Source organism: Akebia trifoliata, chromosome 3 (assembly GCF_017979445.1).
Source record: "Akebia trifoliata isolate Shusen 1 chromosome 3, ASM1797944v1, whole genome shotgun sequence".
Taxonomy (NCBI): Eukaryota; Viridiplantae; Streptophyta; class Magnoliopsida; order Ranunculales; family Lardizabalaceae; genus Akebia; species Akebia trifoliata.
Genome location: NC_141377.1, coordinates 56,283,850 through 56,299,337, shown reverse-complemented (window position 1 = coordinate 56,299,337; position 15,488 = coordinate 56,283,850). Strand labels below are relative to the sequence as shown.

General features: G+C 36.4%; 3 protein-coding genes across 3 annotated transcripts; 1 reads left to right on the top strand and 2 right to left on the bottom strand.

The window, feature by feature from the left end:
• Window positions 1-3,149: 3,149 nt before the first annotated feature.
• On the top strand, window positions 3,150-6,946 carry MTACP-1 (mitochondrial acyl carrier protein 1). The gene is made up of 2 exons (XM_086437088.1): window positions 3,150-3,401; window positions 6,504-6,946. The coding sequence occupies exons 1-2, from the start codon at window positions 3,198-3,200 to the stop codon at window positions 6,678-6,680; spliced, it is 381 nt and encodes a 126-aa protein (XP_086293214.1). The 5' UTR covers window positions 3,150-3,197; the 3' UTR covers window positions 6,681-6,946.
• Window positions 6,947-8,433: 1,487 nt separating this feature from the next.
• On the bottom strand, window positions 8,434-9,265 carry LOC147408202 (uncharacterized). Its single transcript, XM_086437087.1, has one exon. It carries the CDS (start codon window positions 9,246-9,248, stop codon window positions 8,565-8,567), a length of 684 nt encoding a protein of 227 aa, XP_086293213.1. The 5' UTR covers window positions 9,249-9,265; the 3' UTR covers window positions 8,434-8,564.
• A 4,226-nt stretch (window positions 9,266-13,491) lies between these two features.
• LOC147408201 (agmatine hydroxycinnamoyltransferase 1-like) lies at window positions 13,492-14,189 on the bottom strand. The gene is made up of 2 exons (XM_086432673.1): window positions 14,135-14,189; window positions 13,492-13,988 (listed from the first exon to the last, which is right to left on the bottom strand). The coding sequence occupies exons 1-2, from the start codon at window positions 14,187-14,189 to the stop codon at window positions 13,492-13,494; spliced, it is 552 nt and encodes a 183-aa protein (XP_086288799.1).
• Window positions 14,190-15,488: the final 1,299 nt, after the last annotated feature.

Sequence of the window (15,488 nt, the reverse complement as noted above, 5' to 3'; positions counted from 1 at the left end):
TTTCCAAAAAAAGTGACATTTTAGCTCGTAGTGACTCGCGATGGATAGGAACTAATCAAACCTAGGGATTCGGGGTAAGCGGCTCGGTTGGAGAAAAGGAAAGGTGTTAGGCACCCTTTTCTCCCCGTCAAGTGGCGGTAACCTTAAAGAATTCGGTTATTTTGATTTTTTAAAAAGTGAAAAATAAAGTGCCACGTGTGTGTATTTGTACCCTAAGTAGGGATTTACTTTCAGCTCAATCATAGGATCATCTCATTGAAAGAGATGATCTTAATGGATTATTTGCTTCGAGGTCCATTCATCCCAAGTCCATTTAAAACATAGTGAAGAGGATAGGGGATGATAGAAGATGGAGGAGGAGAGGGTAGAGAGAGAGATGGGGGTTATTTTTGTTGCACCCACCTTGAAGCTTCAAGGTTTTCTTTTCATTTCTCTCATTCCTTCTTCTTCTTCTATGTCTTATTGAGTTGAATCATTGGTGAGTTATGAGAATATAACTCTTTTGAGGTTAGTGTGAGAGAGTAGTGAAGAGATGAGTAGAGAGTTGAGAGTGGAGAGTAGAGTGATTTTTGTGAGACTTTGTAAAAGATTGTTTGTAGTGGGAGTTGGGAACCATTTTTGAGAAGAGAATGAGGGTATTTATAGATGTTGAGGGGTTATTTTAGGGATATAATAGGGTAAAGTGGGGGAGAGTAGAGAATGACATATGTTTTTAAAGGTGAGGGATATGAAATTAGGAGTTGGAAAAAGGGTAAATATGTAATGAGGGTAAATGAGTTGTGTTTTGATCCAAATGATTTGGATCTTACCCAAACTATTTGGGTGGAGTGTTTAGTGAGATGAGATGATAGGTGTTTAAGAGGGTGGTTGATTGATTGAGTGGTGTTTGATTTAAGAGAATAGAGGGTGTAAGAAGATAGATGAGAAGGTGAAAGAGATGGTGACATGTGACAAGATGTGTGGAGGTTAGGGGTTTAGATTTAATTGATGGGAGATGTTGAGTGTTTAATTTGAAAGAATGGGTGTAGGTTTATGTTGTAGATATGGATTTATAGGAAATGATGATGGTAGATTAGGGAGATGTATGATGATGGTAGGTTAGAAGGGTGTGGGGTTAGAGGTGTTTGATTTGAGAGAATAAGGGTTAGGGAGTTATGAGGGTAAGTTAGGGGAAGGTATGGGTTAATGTGTTTGATTTGAGAGAATGAAGGTTTATAGGGAGTAATGAGGGTAGGTTAGGGGAGGGTGTGGGTTGATGTAATTTTTTTAGAGAAAAAGTGATGTGGGTAGTTAATGTTTTAGAAAAAGGTGATGGGGTGGTTGGTTTGATGAGGGAGGTGAGAGAGAGTGATGACATGTGTCATCTTTTGATGATAAAAGAGTGATTGGTTGATGTGGGTTGTGATTTATGGGTTAGGGTTGTGGGTTAGATAAGAATTGGATATGGGTTTGTGTTTGTGGGTTTTGGGCTTAGGTTATGAAATGGTTTTGGATTTTAGGAATTGGTTAGGGGTTATTTTGGAATGGGTTTTGAGGATGGGTAGGTCATAGGGTTTTAGTTGACATGAGATTGAATTTTACGTTAGGGGGGCGAGAGATTGATTTTGGAGAGTTGAGGGCTTATGGGCTTTAGGTGGGCTTAAGGTCTTTTTGGATTTGGAAGTGGAGAGGTGGAGGGTATAGGAGATGGTTGACATCCCAAGTCTCTTTTTTTAATTTTATTTATTTTTTTTGAGGTTTTTGAAATCATTGATTTGATCAAAATGCCATGTGTTGGCAAATTGGACTTTTTAGGGTCCATTGGTAAATTTTATTGAGAATTCGTCATTTTCGATTTTAGGAATGACGTGGCGAATATTGGGAAAGCGTAGGGTAGGCCGAGTCCTTTTGATGGGCCCCCAAGACCATTAAGAGGTCTTAGGGGGATCAGTTCGATCAAAAAGTCACTTTTTAGTGATTTGGGCCTTTAAGGTCCTTTGACGAATCCTATTGAAAAATCAGTATTTTTGGACTTTTTGGAGTGTGGGCCCGTTCAAATTGGGGTGTTTACACTTAAGAAAGATCAAATGAACCATTCACTCATTGAATGGATTCCAAGTGTCCCCTAAGGACAAGTCTAGACATGCATCCATTACATATATACCCTCTATATGAGCATAAGGGAATTTCTCTCATAGCACATGCAAGGAAAGAGCTATCCTTTCGATCTTAAATTGTGGTTATCATCGTAGATGTGGTGGAGGTCACTATCTTTGAAGTTGTTTTAGGCTCTTGTCCTCTCAAGCCTTTGAACCTTCACATAAGAGGCCACATGCCTCATGCTTAAATCATTGGATCATTATAAACCTAACTCATAAACCCCAGAATGTTGTGTTTTAGGCCTTATGCTTTCATAGAACCGATTAACTTGGGTTTTAGAGCTTGTAGTATTGGCCTAGCTTGCAAGCCATACCAAGTGTCAATGGGGAACATGTGCCCCTCCTCAAATAAACATTCATCATTATGATTAGATAATACAATGAATCAATAGAGAGTATTAAAGCCGCAATGGCCACAAAATTCCAACAGTATGGGGGCGTGTGTCAATATGGGGGGGGGGGGGATTAAAAAATTGAAGTTTAGGGATTGTTCATTTTCAAATCTATTGATCAAGCCTAAAAAGACATTTTTTTTTTTTAAAGCTGATCTTCACCTTGATCCTTACACGTTTGAAGTGTTAGTTTTTATTTTCAACATGTCAATCTTAACTATTTAAAACCCATTAAAAGAAACTACAGGAAAATAAAAAATAACTATAAAGGATCCCCTCCCATCATGGGGAGAGCAAACAACGATCTTAATCAAGGGGTTGAAGATGGGAATAATTCACAAAATTTCCTATGAGTCTCTCACAGAAGACCATTTTCAAGGGGCATGCCATTAATTTGAAAACAAAGGGGCTATCTCAAATTTTTTTCCAAACCCCTTGAGTCACCTGAAATTATACGTAAAAACGACCGACTAGATTAGTGATATCTGCCCCTAGTATTAGATTTTTAAGAACAGGCCCATCTGTGAAGCCCAAGCCGGCAATGTTGCAAGTATTTCGTATACCGAAACTACCCTCACTCATTCTAATTTACTGACAACATTATCCCATTGTAGTCTTCAGTGTAATAGGGGAGACTGGGGGAGAGAGAGAGAGAGAGAGTTCTGCAATGGCGCTGAGAACTGCGATCCTCCGGCACATTAGAATCCCTGCTCAAACCCTAAACCTAAATGGATCGAAATTGCAGGTATGGAGTCTCTGCAACTCGAATCGATCAATGTCTTCGCATGGAGACGATCACCTCGACAAAGAAGAGGTGATCGATAGAGTTCTCTCCGTCGTCAAGAGCTTCCCCAAAGTCGATCCTTCCAAGGTCAGTTTAATTCATCACAAACCCTAACCCTAGTTTTTCGGATGGATTGATTGTTTCTTAGCTTCTTCGTTGGAAACCCTAGTTTTACTCGATTCTTCTGAAAAACTCATTGCATCTACGTCGTCTGATCTGTTTCTTTGTTTTTGTATCTTTAATTGTTTCTTCTGTATTTTGATTTTGCTTGGTATCATTTACTTAAAAACTTAGGGCCTGTTTGGATTTCCAATTCTGTGCCATAAGAAGAGCTTTTGTAGAGAAAAAAAATATTTTTTTGGGCAAAAAGACTGTCCAAACTTGCCTTTGAAAACAAACCTTGGAACACCTTATGAAGCTTAGACCATAGAAGCTTGTAGGCTACAATGTTGAGAATGATCTTATGCAAGGGATCCACATGTCGAAGACCCTCTTGTTAAACTTTTCAAAAACCCAAACAAACTACAAATGGTTACACTCTTCGCATAATCCTACTTCAAGAAGAAAAGGTTGGACTTTTTCAGTTTTGGAAAATAGAAAGTAAACTGTGGTGGAAGATCCAGTGAACACCAACTAGGTTGAAAAATGGGTCCATAATCTGATGCTAACACGGAGTGAATGAGGAGGTGATTACTGATTTCTCTTCTAGTTTGGCATCTTAAGTAGAAATAAACTAAGGTGATCAATTATCAAAATCTTATCCAAAGCAGCACACCAAGCAAAAAAGAAATGCCACTTTAAAAGGGAATTTTAGAACCCCAAATGATGGAAGTTGAAAGGTTTGAGTCCCATGAATATTGTAACATGTAATAGAAGGATGCAACTGAGAAATTGCCATCACAGTCCTCTAACTTCTCTTCCACACTCGTGTGTGTCCTTGTCTCTGGGGAATATCAGAAATGAGACTGGAAAGAAAAAAAATTTATGCATACTATTGTAACAAATACTATTTGGCGATACTAATTTATTTGTATCAATTGACAATTCAATATTCCTTCCTTGTATAAGAAAGAAAGAGAGACATTTTAGAGGTGACATTGAGGTGGGGCCGGTGGTTGCTAATGATAGTGTCACCACAATGTTGAGGGGGTAGTGATGATGTTAGTTGCTGCAGTGAGCAAGAGAGGGATGAGTCGATGTTTTTTCATGAGTTTTTTTTTTTTTTTTTGTTCAAATTATTTTATACATCCACCATTTGGAAGTCAACCATAAATGAAAGCTTCTCGGTTTAATCATTCTGTTGGCCAGTATCATCATCGGATATGATGTGGGATATCACTAATTATAGTTTTCCAATTAAAGATCTTTCGAAACTTTGCATCCCTTCAAAAGTTGCTTTTTTTTTTTCATTATCTGGATGGCTATGTGTGATGGCATTTGATGGTTAACCTCAGAAGCAGAGTTGAAGCCCTTATAGTTGCAAATTTTGATTTGTTAGTGAAGAAATGGTAGATTACTTTATGCTTCAGTTCCTCATCTTGAGAAAGATTTAGGAAACCTTCTTCTTGTCCTTTGGGAATAGTTGGCTAATGCCTAAGGTGTTCTTGCCCTGATTGAAGATTGGCAATCAGGGCATTTTCCTCCCATATTGGTAGCCTTTGATTGAGATTATTTCCGTGTACAATATATTGGATTATTTGGAAAGAGCACCAAGAGTGTATTTTTGTAGAGGCATCATCCTATACTTGTAACATTATTGTGAGATGAAGGCCACTATATATATTTGGACGTCTAACAATTGTGAAGCAAGAGGCATTCGATTAGAAGATCTTGTCTTTAGTGGGAGACAGACAATATCTTATAATTTTTTTTGGCTTTTATTCGAGGTTGTTTTCCTTTTATTAGCATGATGCCTCATGTAAGGTTCTCTCTCATTGTTACATTGTTATTAGCATTATCTTTATTTTTATTAATTAAATTCTTTTTCTACCGATAAAAATGGTGAACTAGCTTGTCTAGTTAATGATGTAGATACATGTCAAAGGGGGAAGCTTCAGCACATCAAAATATTTAGGCGTTTACTAATTTGATCATTTCACTGAGGAGGTGAAGCAAATGAAACCAAAAGAAAGAACAAAACGTCAATCTTTGTGCTCTTGTAATCCTTTTTGTTTTTCTTTTTGATGAGAGGTAAACTGACTAGAATGCACAAATGTTCTTGTAATCTTGTTAATGAGGGACAGAGTAACGAAGAGACAAGAAGGGACAATAAAGGGCTACTACAACATGAAGCAAAGTCAAAAAACATAGGGTCATATATTTTATTATGCAGTAGGGATTATATGTGTAGGCCGCTGTATTCTTTAGGGACTTATTTGGGCATGTACAATGAGACCAGTATGGACTTTCCAAAAAAGATGATCAATGATGGCACCTATAGGAAAAAAGCACTTTAAATGCAGTTTGAAAGCTCTGAAAGAGTGGAGCCTTATTCCGTTTGTGATTTGCTGGGAAATTTGGAAGGAAAGGGACCGTAGGACTTTTGAGGGGAAGGAATCCTCAGTTCAAGGGATTATTCTTTCTATCTTGGGGTCTGTATTTTTATGGAGCAAAGGGGGCCTTCTTTGAAGACTTTGTAACCAAGTGGGATTGTGTGTGTAGTCTGCTTAGGTTTTCCTTTCTTTTCTAGTACTTTGGTTCAGTCAGCTCGACCATGCTATTAATAAAGGTCTTTGACTTATCCAAAAAAAGAAAAAGTGAGAGAAGGCTGAAATGATGTAGGCTTGAGATAGTAAGGAAAAAAATTGATATCACACACCTCAATAAAGGCTATTGCTATGGATGGAACCAAAAGACTAAACAGGTTTCAGTTGTGGTTGATGATGATAACCCATTGCAAGGGGAATCTCCTTGGAACTACTGACTAATTGCATCCTAAGATGGCTGGTGTGCAGTCTTCTTATGGAACCGAGATAATGTCGGAAACTTAGTTTTCATCATTTTGATCAATCTTTTCTTAGTTGACCCCAAATCTTTGGTTAAGGCTTTGTTGTTCTTGTTAGTTTTTTTGTAGCTCAAAATTTTCTCATCATTTAGAACAAACATATACTATACCTGCAACCATCTTCTTCGAATGTAGTGCGGTGCAACTTGAATTCCATTAACAGCACCTTCTTCTATTATCTACAGGTTACGCCAAACGTCCATTTCCAGAAAGATTTGGGCTTGGATAGCTTGGACACTGTTGAGATTGTAATGGCTCTTGAAGAAGAATTCAAGTTGGAAATTCCAGATAAAGAGGCAGATAAGATTGATTCTTGTGACTTGGCCATTGAATACATCTCTAACCATCCGATGGCTGGTTAATTCAATCAAGACTTATCTTATTTCGTTGAGTTGTATTAGTCTTATGATTTGATCTCAGATTTGAAACTTGATGGTTGCATAATTGTAGAAATCAGCTCTTTGTATCAGATGGAAAATAATCTGAATCTGCTCAATAAGAGCAGTTTTTTGCAAAACTCATTTGTCAGAGTCATGGGTCAAAGACCATCTTCAGCATGTTTTTAAATTGTCGGATTCAAACATTGTGACAATTTGGTTTGCTTTCTATCAAATTTTCATTTCTTACCTGAATGGTTGCATATATTTATGATACTTGATTTTCTATCATATTTCTTTTGAAATTTACACCCTTCTCTAGTCATTATGATGAAGTTTTATTGCTTGATTTCCCTGATGACCTTGTTGGGACTGTACAAGTCCGACCCAGCTAGGTTTCCTCCCCCATAGCACAACTCGATGCCCTAGGGTCCCACCCATTTCATTTCATGCTTTTACTGTTATGTTCCAATCAATGATCAAGTCAGATTAAAATCTAATAAAGTCATGAGGTTCAGGAGAGAGCCTCCCTTTTACTTCTAACATCTTGTGGGAATTATTACTCTCCTCTTCTCTTCTCAACAGGTCTAGTTGCCTCATCTCATCTTCTTGGGATTTAGGCATCTCGTCGAAGCTGTCCGAACTCCCTGAAGCATGTATTGGCATGCATACAGATCTACTATTCTCGAACTTGTCCACATCATGGAGTCATTTGAGTATGCCACCTGATGAGTCATATTATCACGACTCTTATTGAAACTAGGGGTTTTTGGTAAAAAAAAATTCAGGAGATTAGGCTTATTAAGAGGAGGGCCACATTTGAGAGTAACATAATAGGCTGAAACGTAGACAACTGATGTGGCATGGGCACAAAATCGTAGATCTTTTTATTTGGGTCACACTAGGAAAAAGATGCCCTTGACACATCAACCGTGTATGCGTCAACGTTTTATCATAGTCATAACAAATAGGATTGATTGCTACAGTAACCAATGTTTTGGCACAAAAATACCCTTGTGGATATTTGCTCTCTCTCTCTCTCTCTCTCTCTCTCTAATTTGGGGACTATCTCTTTCTATCCCTCTCCAACTATCTAACAAAGGTTCGGTCCAAGGTATAAAACCCATGTCTTTCGGATCTAATAGAAACCCTTTCTCTTTTACCTTGTCTCAGCATCGAGATCATTTAAGTTAGTGAAGACACTTGTTATGTGTTTGGATAGAGTTTCTTGACGACTTCTGCTCCTATGGGGAGTTAATAAATGTTTGGATAGATTTTTGCTCTTGTAGGAAGAGGTTTTTTGCTCTTTGTTGAGAAGTTCTAAGAACCTACTTTTCCACGGAGAGGATTTTTATTCTTGTAGGGAAAGATTGAGCTTTTGCTCTTGCGCAGAGAGGTGTATCAACGCAGGACCTTGATTTCCATCTCTATTATCATCTCTTTAGGTAAGTTGTTAAGGTAAATTTATTTGTTTAACTATTTTCAGCCATGAAAGATCATTAAATGTGGAGATCAACTATATGGAACAAAGAATGGTTCGCTCTAAGGTAAACAGACCTCATCCATTGAATGACAATACAAATTGGCTGATCTCAACCTTATAGCTCTTTATTGCCTTTTGTTTGACAAAGAATATTGCCTATCAGCGAAATCCTACACTTGCATGGGTTGAGATCAACAATCGTCAAGATCAGTGATTAAATGATCGGATGTAACCATCTTGATGACGTGGTTATTTTTTTCAAGTACGCCCATGTATATTATTATTCTAACATTTTGTGCTTAATACACGAAGGATTGTCATGAGATCATGATACAGCAGATCACACACAACAAAGAGAAGAATTTTGTGGAAATGGGATCCACCAATCAATCAAAAAGGGATCCCACAAGGTGGGACTCACATTGAGTGATTGGAGGTACAAGATTGAAAACAGCAAACATTGGTGTACCATCCGTCACTGAAGTCAAGGAGAAAGAAGGACGTAGTTGACTCGGTAATTCAACCACTCCAAACCCCTCATTCATCAACTCGGTCAAGCAATCACTTGTACATGACCGAATCTCACAAGCACACCAAACCCTCGTTCCCAACCCGCACACCATTCTCAAAGTCTTACCCAATTCTGCCATCTGTAAAGCATCATAGAACACATCCGACATCAGCACCAAATCCACTTCCCCACTCACCCACAACTCGTCCGATCCCCAAACCAACTCTCGCACCTCGATTCGGTCTCCCAAACCATTAGCCTCTACATTCCTCTGCAACCCGGGAACGAGTAACGAAACATCCGTAAGAATGACCCGACCCGCACCCAATAGAGCGGCTGTTAAACCCGGAATTCCCATTCCAGCACCTAATTCAAGCACCGTCTTGCCTTGGAAGTCGAATTCAACTCGACCTTGACAAATCACCCACTCGGATAAGAAAACAGACGAGTCCCAAACCCATGACCCGGTGAGGGTTCGGCCCGTTACCGGGTCGCAGAGGTCGTCGAGCTCGTGAATGGTTAGTTTATGGCCTGCAATTTCCACTTCTTTCATGCCCATCTCTCTCTCTCTCTCTCTCACACACACACACATTTGTGTTTGATTTTAATTTCATTTTTTAAAATTATTTTAATTCGGGAAGTGGAAAAGTGGATGACGAATTGATGCCAAGTGAAATAAGATTTGAAAACCATTTTTGTTCTGGAAATCTGTAATGGTTTACAGAATCAGATACTATTCGGTTGTAAAATGGACAATCAAGAATTCAAGATACGACGAAAAAAGGGGGAGACTATTTAGAAAGAAACCCCTCCCATGTCCCACAGTCCCACTCCCACTCCCACACAATTTATTTTTTTACCTAAATAAAACATCCTTTTAACACTAAGAGTCCCGCACAGTAACAAAAGTAGCATCAATACTATTAATCATAGATTCAATTTTAAAACATTGACTATTATGAGTCATATTCTAATGTAAAGAGGAGTCCCAAATCCCAATCCTAGCTCGTATTAGTGAGAATCATAAATTTAAATTTAGATTTTGTATAGAAGAAGAGATCTGCAATCTAGAGTTACGGTTTCAAATCTTGAAGTTTCAATCTCTCACTCTCTCTATTCTCCATCTTTCTCTTTCTATTAGAATAGAATTTAATTTCTAATAATAATAAACAAGAATGTCAATGGGTGATTGGTCCAATCTTCTCAAAGATTTATTGGTGGAGATATCTAAGCAATTTATAATCAATGATGATTATGATGTACTGTTTTATGCGTCTGTCATCAGTGGCTATAATACTAACAATGATGATAATGATAATGATAATGAAATCACGGGAAGACAACATCGTGACTTCTTAAGTCCATCTGACAATAATAAGTATGGCTAGAGCTCACTTATAAAAATTATGGCAAAGGTTGTCGGTGATCTTCAGAAGGATTGTTGGCTTTCATGAATCAAATTTGACAATTTTCTTTGATGAATTTTTTGAGGATTTCATTTATAGGACAAGATTTACTTCTTTTATTTTTTATTTTTATGGCAAGGGTTTTTGGATTCGTAAGCCCATCTAACAGGAACGAGGAAATTGGCTGCTTAGAGCACCATATCTCACCCAAATCCTTAGGTACATACAACGCCCCCACAAACCACACATGCTAAGTAAGGCGGGATAAATCCTTGTCTGTGTGTGACCAATGAAGGGTCATATATGTCCTAAGAATAAAAAATAAGAGTATTCTTAATGATTAAATCTTTATAATACATATATTTAACATTATCTTTTTATGAAAATAATGAAAAATATTTGGAAAAGTAAATATTTGAAAGTGAAATTCAAAGTTTTTGTAAAGAGTCATGTGCAGTGAGATTGACCTCAATTCACAATTTGCTTACGTAGAGGTGTGCACACAACCATAGATGATTTTCACTCGTACCTCGATGAAAAGTGTAGATGCAAAAAACTTGCACTACCTCGAGATTTTCACTAAATGAGTGATTCCGTCTTCCGTTGTCTTGACACTTCTTGGAAATAATTAATTACTTAATGACATACACACTTCGAATTCAATGGGGAGGGATAAAGTCAATTTTTGAATATTTTTCAAGAATATTGACTTCATCTTTGTCCTCTTTACTTGATCTTTGATGTTCTTTATCTTCAACATACTTGGCGAGGTTGTCAACTATCTCACATTTATTCTTTCTTCATTTTTTTTAAGAAATTCTTCGATTAAGAGATAAAATTTCTTCAAAATATCACGCATAAACTCGCAAAACTCCTTGAATTCATCATTCATCTACTTAATTTTCATGTGAGGATTGTCACTCTGATACCAATTGTTATGTACCTACTTAGATAGAAGTATAAGAATAATATTAAAAAAAATAAGAAAAAGATTGAGAATGATAGAAAATTTGATTTTATTCGAGGGAGATCGGACCTCCAAGTAACCAATTTAAGATGATTAGTATCAAACTCTCAAAAGAAATTTTAATAATAATTCTCTGTATATTTCATTAAGTTTTCAAGTAATTTAAATATAAAATAAAATAAAACTACTCAACCACTCATTACACCATTTTCCTACAATCATTATTTCTTTAAACTACCCACTTTCCACTCTTAAAGATCTACCTAGGTACAACTCTTTATCCTATAATTACAAGACTGTGATATGGTACTTCTCAAGCATCTCAAGTTACACTACTCTCTTCCCAACATATAGGCACATAACAACTCCCGTGTTTTAAAATTGATGAAATGCCTTCCTTGACCTCAGTCTTTGTTGATAGACTAATAAAAATGACTAAAATGCTTTTACGCTACAACCTCTAGTGAAAAATCCTTAGCTTCTCTTCCCAAAACCAATAATCATTAAGCTCTTCAACCTTTATAATAAATTATTTTCAATGTATTAAGCCTTTTTTTCAATGCGTCATTTTCAACCCAACTTCAACCCGTCTTAGAAAACCCTATTTTATTTATTTATTTATTTAAAATTCCATTATTTTCGATTTTCCCAAATGTTTTATTCTCAAACTAGTCATTTGCAATATCTTCAACATCAATGGTAAATTAATTTTAATCATTCAATCTTATCTTCAATTCATCATTTTCAACCTTATTTTTTAGTCCTTCGTTAAAAACCCTAGATTTTTTTATCCAAATTTCATCATTTTTAAGTTCTCTAAAGATCCTATCCTGCCTTTAAGTTTAAGGTTGAAGTAGATAGAAAATCAAGGTTGAAAATAATAAAGGATAATAACCCAAGGGTTGAGATGAATGATTTGAGAATAAAAACCAAGATTTTTTTGTTAGGGGTTTAAGACAAAGGCACTTGAGTCATTTTCAACTAACCTATTTCTGAAATTGGGGTTAGGGTAGGCTTGGATCATCAGTTGGTTTGACACATAGCAAAACAACTTTGAGGTCATGGGTTTAAGTCTGGCTTACCCATCCAAAGAAAGAAAGAACGAAAGAAAGAAAAAAAAAAAAAAAAAAGATTGGGGTCAAGGTAGCCATTAGTGTCATCAATTTGAAAATACAAGAGTATCTCAAATATCATCAAAACACATAGGTGTACTTCTAAATCACCCTAAATGTTAGAATATTTGATATACCATTTGCTTTCAAAATGTTGATATATGTATCCTTTTAATCCCCCAAAAATCCTAGATGTTACATCCCAAAACCTTTTGGATAGAATTTTAGTTCAACCTTAATATCAATTTAGTTCAACCATCCAATCTCAAGAATAAGATGATTTCTAAAGAAGTAGAACACAATGGAATTTTTTATGAAAAAATCAAGGGTTTTCTATCCTTAAGTGAAAGTTGGGATAGATGGATTAAAGATACGGTTCAATAATTTACCATAGAGGCTCAAGAGCTTAAAGATGATAGATTTTGAGAATTATCTAACACCCCAACTTTTACTCACTACACTTCAATTTCTTTAAATTATTTAGCGTAAATTTCCATTTTGTGAGTTGAATTTACAATTCTGGCTAACACTTCATTTTAATTATCAAAACATGAACATGTGAAATCGGAGGTTTTTCAAGTGATGAGATCGCAGGTTTAAAGTGACAAACTCATTACAAATTACCATTTGTAAATATAATTAAGTGACAAAAACAGAACGGAAAGTCCAAATTTTCATTCCAAACCTTCTAAAGTTACTTCTACATTAGTTTTGATCACTCTAAGGAGAAAATAATTTCTTTGAAGGAAGCTAAGTGTTGTTCAAACAAATAAATGTACGCATCTATGCTTCCATCACCAGTTAAGGAAGGGATCAAATATATCAAACCCTCCATAGGATAGAAAGAGGGCATGAATATCTAAGGCTTTCCTCCACCAAAATCAACGTCGCTAAACGAAACTGTAGCCAGTTCTCCACTTGCAAATTAGGGTACAAAATTGTTGGTATCCTATGGACTACTTCCAGTAGACCCTCCTCATCTACCTTGTTGGTTGCAAAATCAATATAAGATTTGAAGTAATCATCGTTCACCCTATCCACTGCTTTGTCTATGAGCTTTGCTGCATAACATAAAGGCTCATGTAACAGATCCTTCACTTGTGCCGTAGGGAATGCCCAAAGCACCACGTTACCAAATTACTCGTTAGGCACGCGAGGGTTCAACCTTGCACGCCCATTCACTGAGATCTTAATATTGCTTGTCTCGGACTCATTTAGCCCACGAGCCCTTGTCATGGCTCGCCATAGATGAGCAAGCAAGCTCTCAAATGTTGTATAAGGCTTGTCAACATCACAAGCAAATAATGAAGCCTTCTTCTAAACCTCTAGTACAAATTCTGATGTGAAGTGGACTAGATGCAATACAACATTGTTTCTCGACATAGGACTAGATTCCTTGTCGAGGTTGTTTGTGAACTCAACACCTCTATGTTCAAACTCATACCTTGGTGGGTCTAGAGGAACAAAGATGGTTCGTTCATGAAAAGGACATGAGCTCATCTCAACTCCTCGACAAGCTTGACCCCAAGAAATCATGAACTGGCTCACAGAGTGACCATCAGCCACCTTGTGGTTCGATGAGAACCTTATCACTAGAGACCCACAAGTGAACCTTGTGAGTTTAACTAGAGCCAATTCTTTTACATCTTTGGAGCTCGGAGCAAGGCTCAGCAATGTCGATGGCGTAAATGGCACGACCTGAGCGAGAGTGCAATCAGCCAATGCCTCGTCAAATCGTATACCTTCATCGTTAAGTAGAATTATACGGTGACCTTTCTCATCTGTATCAAACCAACCAGCAAACTCTCTATACTCTGATAAAGCATGTTGGAGACCTTTTTGTAGCAATGCATTTGATGGGTTTGGGGGCTTGTAGGCATAGATTACGGATTCGTATGATCATAAGTAAATCTATCAAACACAGTTAGAGGGATGCGCTTGGTGTTTGAGGGTGGATCACCTTTGTAAATTGGCTTTACAAGCCTGGAACTCTCTTTTATAATTATCACATCCATGGCTTTGGTTCAGAATCGGAGAACTTACGCAAGAGGATCTCAGTTACGACAGTGCTGATAATTTGACCTACTATCGACGTACGCAACGGACATACGCTCAAGGGTAGCACATAATAACTTATTTAAAAGAAAAAAATTCTGTGTCCACATACGTGAAAAGGGCGATTAGGCCGACATTTATCATCGCATTAACAATCAAACAACACAACATTAACAATCCAACGACACAACAATCTAGATTCCATTAAATATTTATATTAAAATAATAAAAACAATTATTTTACGAATTTGATTTAGGTGTTTAAAATGGATGACTACCAAAGATTCAAATTTTAAAATAAAATTCAACTATAAAAAATAATTATTTTATTTTATTTTATTTTTAAATTTATATAATTTTTTTCTCTACGACCCCAGTTCATCGAATTATGATTTTAAATGTTACAAGGTGATCAGATCTGAAAGTTTCCTTTATTCATTATGGGTAGGAAAGAGAAATTTTATTTTATTCTTTTTTTTATTTTTTTTAAATTATGTGCTTTCACGTCAACGTGCTTGCACCAAAAGTCCTTCAAGTTATTAGTACTTTATTTACAGTCAATCTGATCTGTCCACCCAAAATTAGATGATTTCTATGTTACTAATTTTCTAAGTGATTCAATCAAAGAATGTAGACAAATCATTACAAAGAAGTATAGGAAATAAGTGCAAGAGAAGATCTACTCTCAATTTTTTGATTAGTGATGAATGCACGTGAGTTTGATACACGTTTGATGTGTCAAGGACACATAATCATATATCTTTTTCATTGGGATACATAGAAAAAGATTGGTTCTGTGCTCCTATCACATCAGTCGTATACCAAAATCGCATGCATTCATCATAATTCAAATTTTTTGTACTAACTAAATGAACTAATGGCATGAGTGCTGAAAAAGTAAGTAAAATCAAAACACTCAAATTTTATAGAAATTTTCTTTCTTCTAATTAATCAATGAGTTGTGATAATTTAACTTAGGCATGTGGCATATTCAATCGACACCTCAGACGTTTCAAGTTCGAATATCATAGATCTACTTTCCTCAAAATACAAAATTACACTTTTTTTTAATGAAAAATCATAATTCTGATCCCAAGAAAAGTAAATCTACAATTCCCAAGCCTGTCACGTCAGGGGTGCGATTGAGTATGTCATGTACTTGAATCAAATTATCATGATTCTCAATCAATAGTTCTATTTCAATGCACACAACGTCTTGTCATTGATTCATTAGCTTGGGATAGAAATATTTTAGAAAA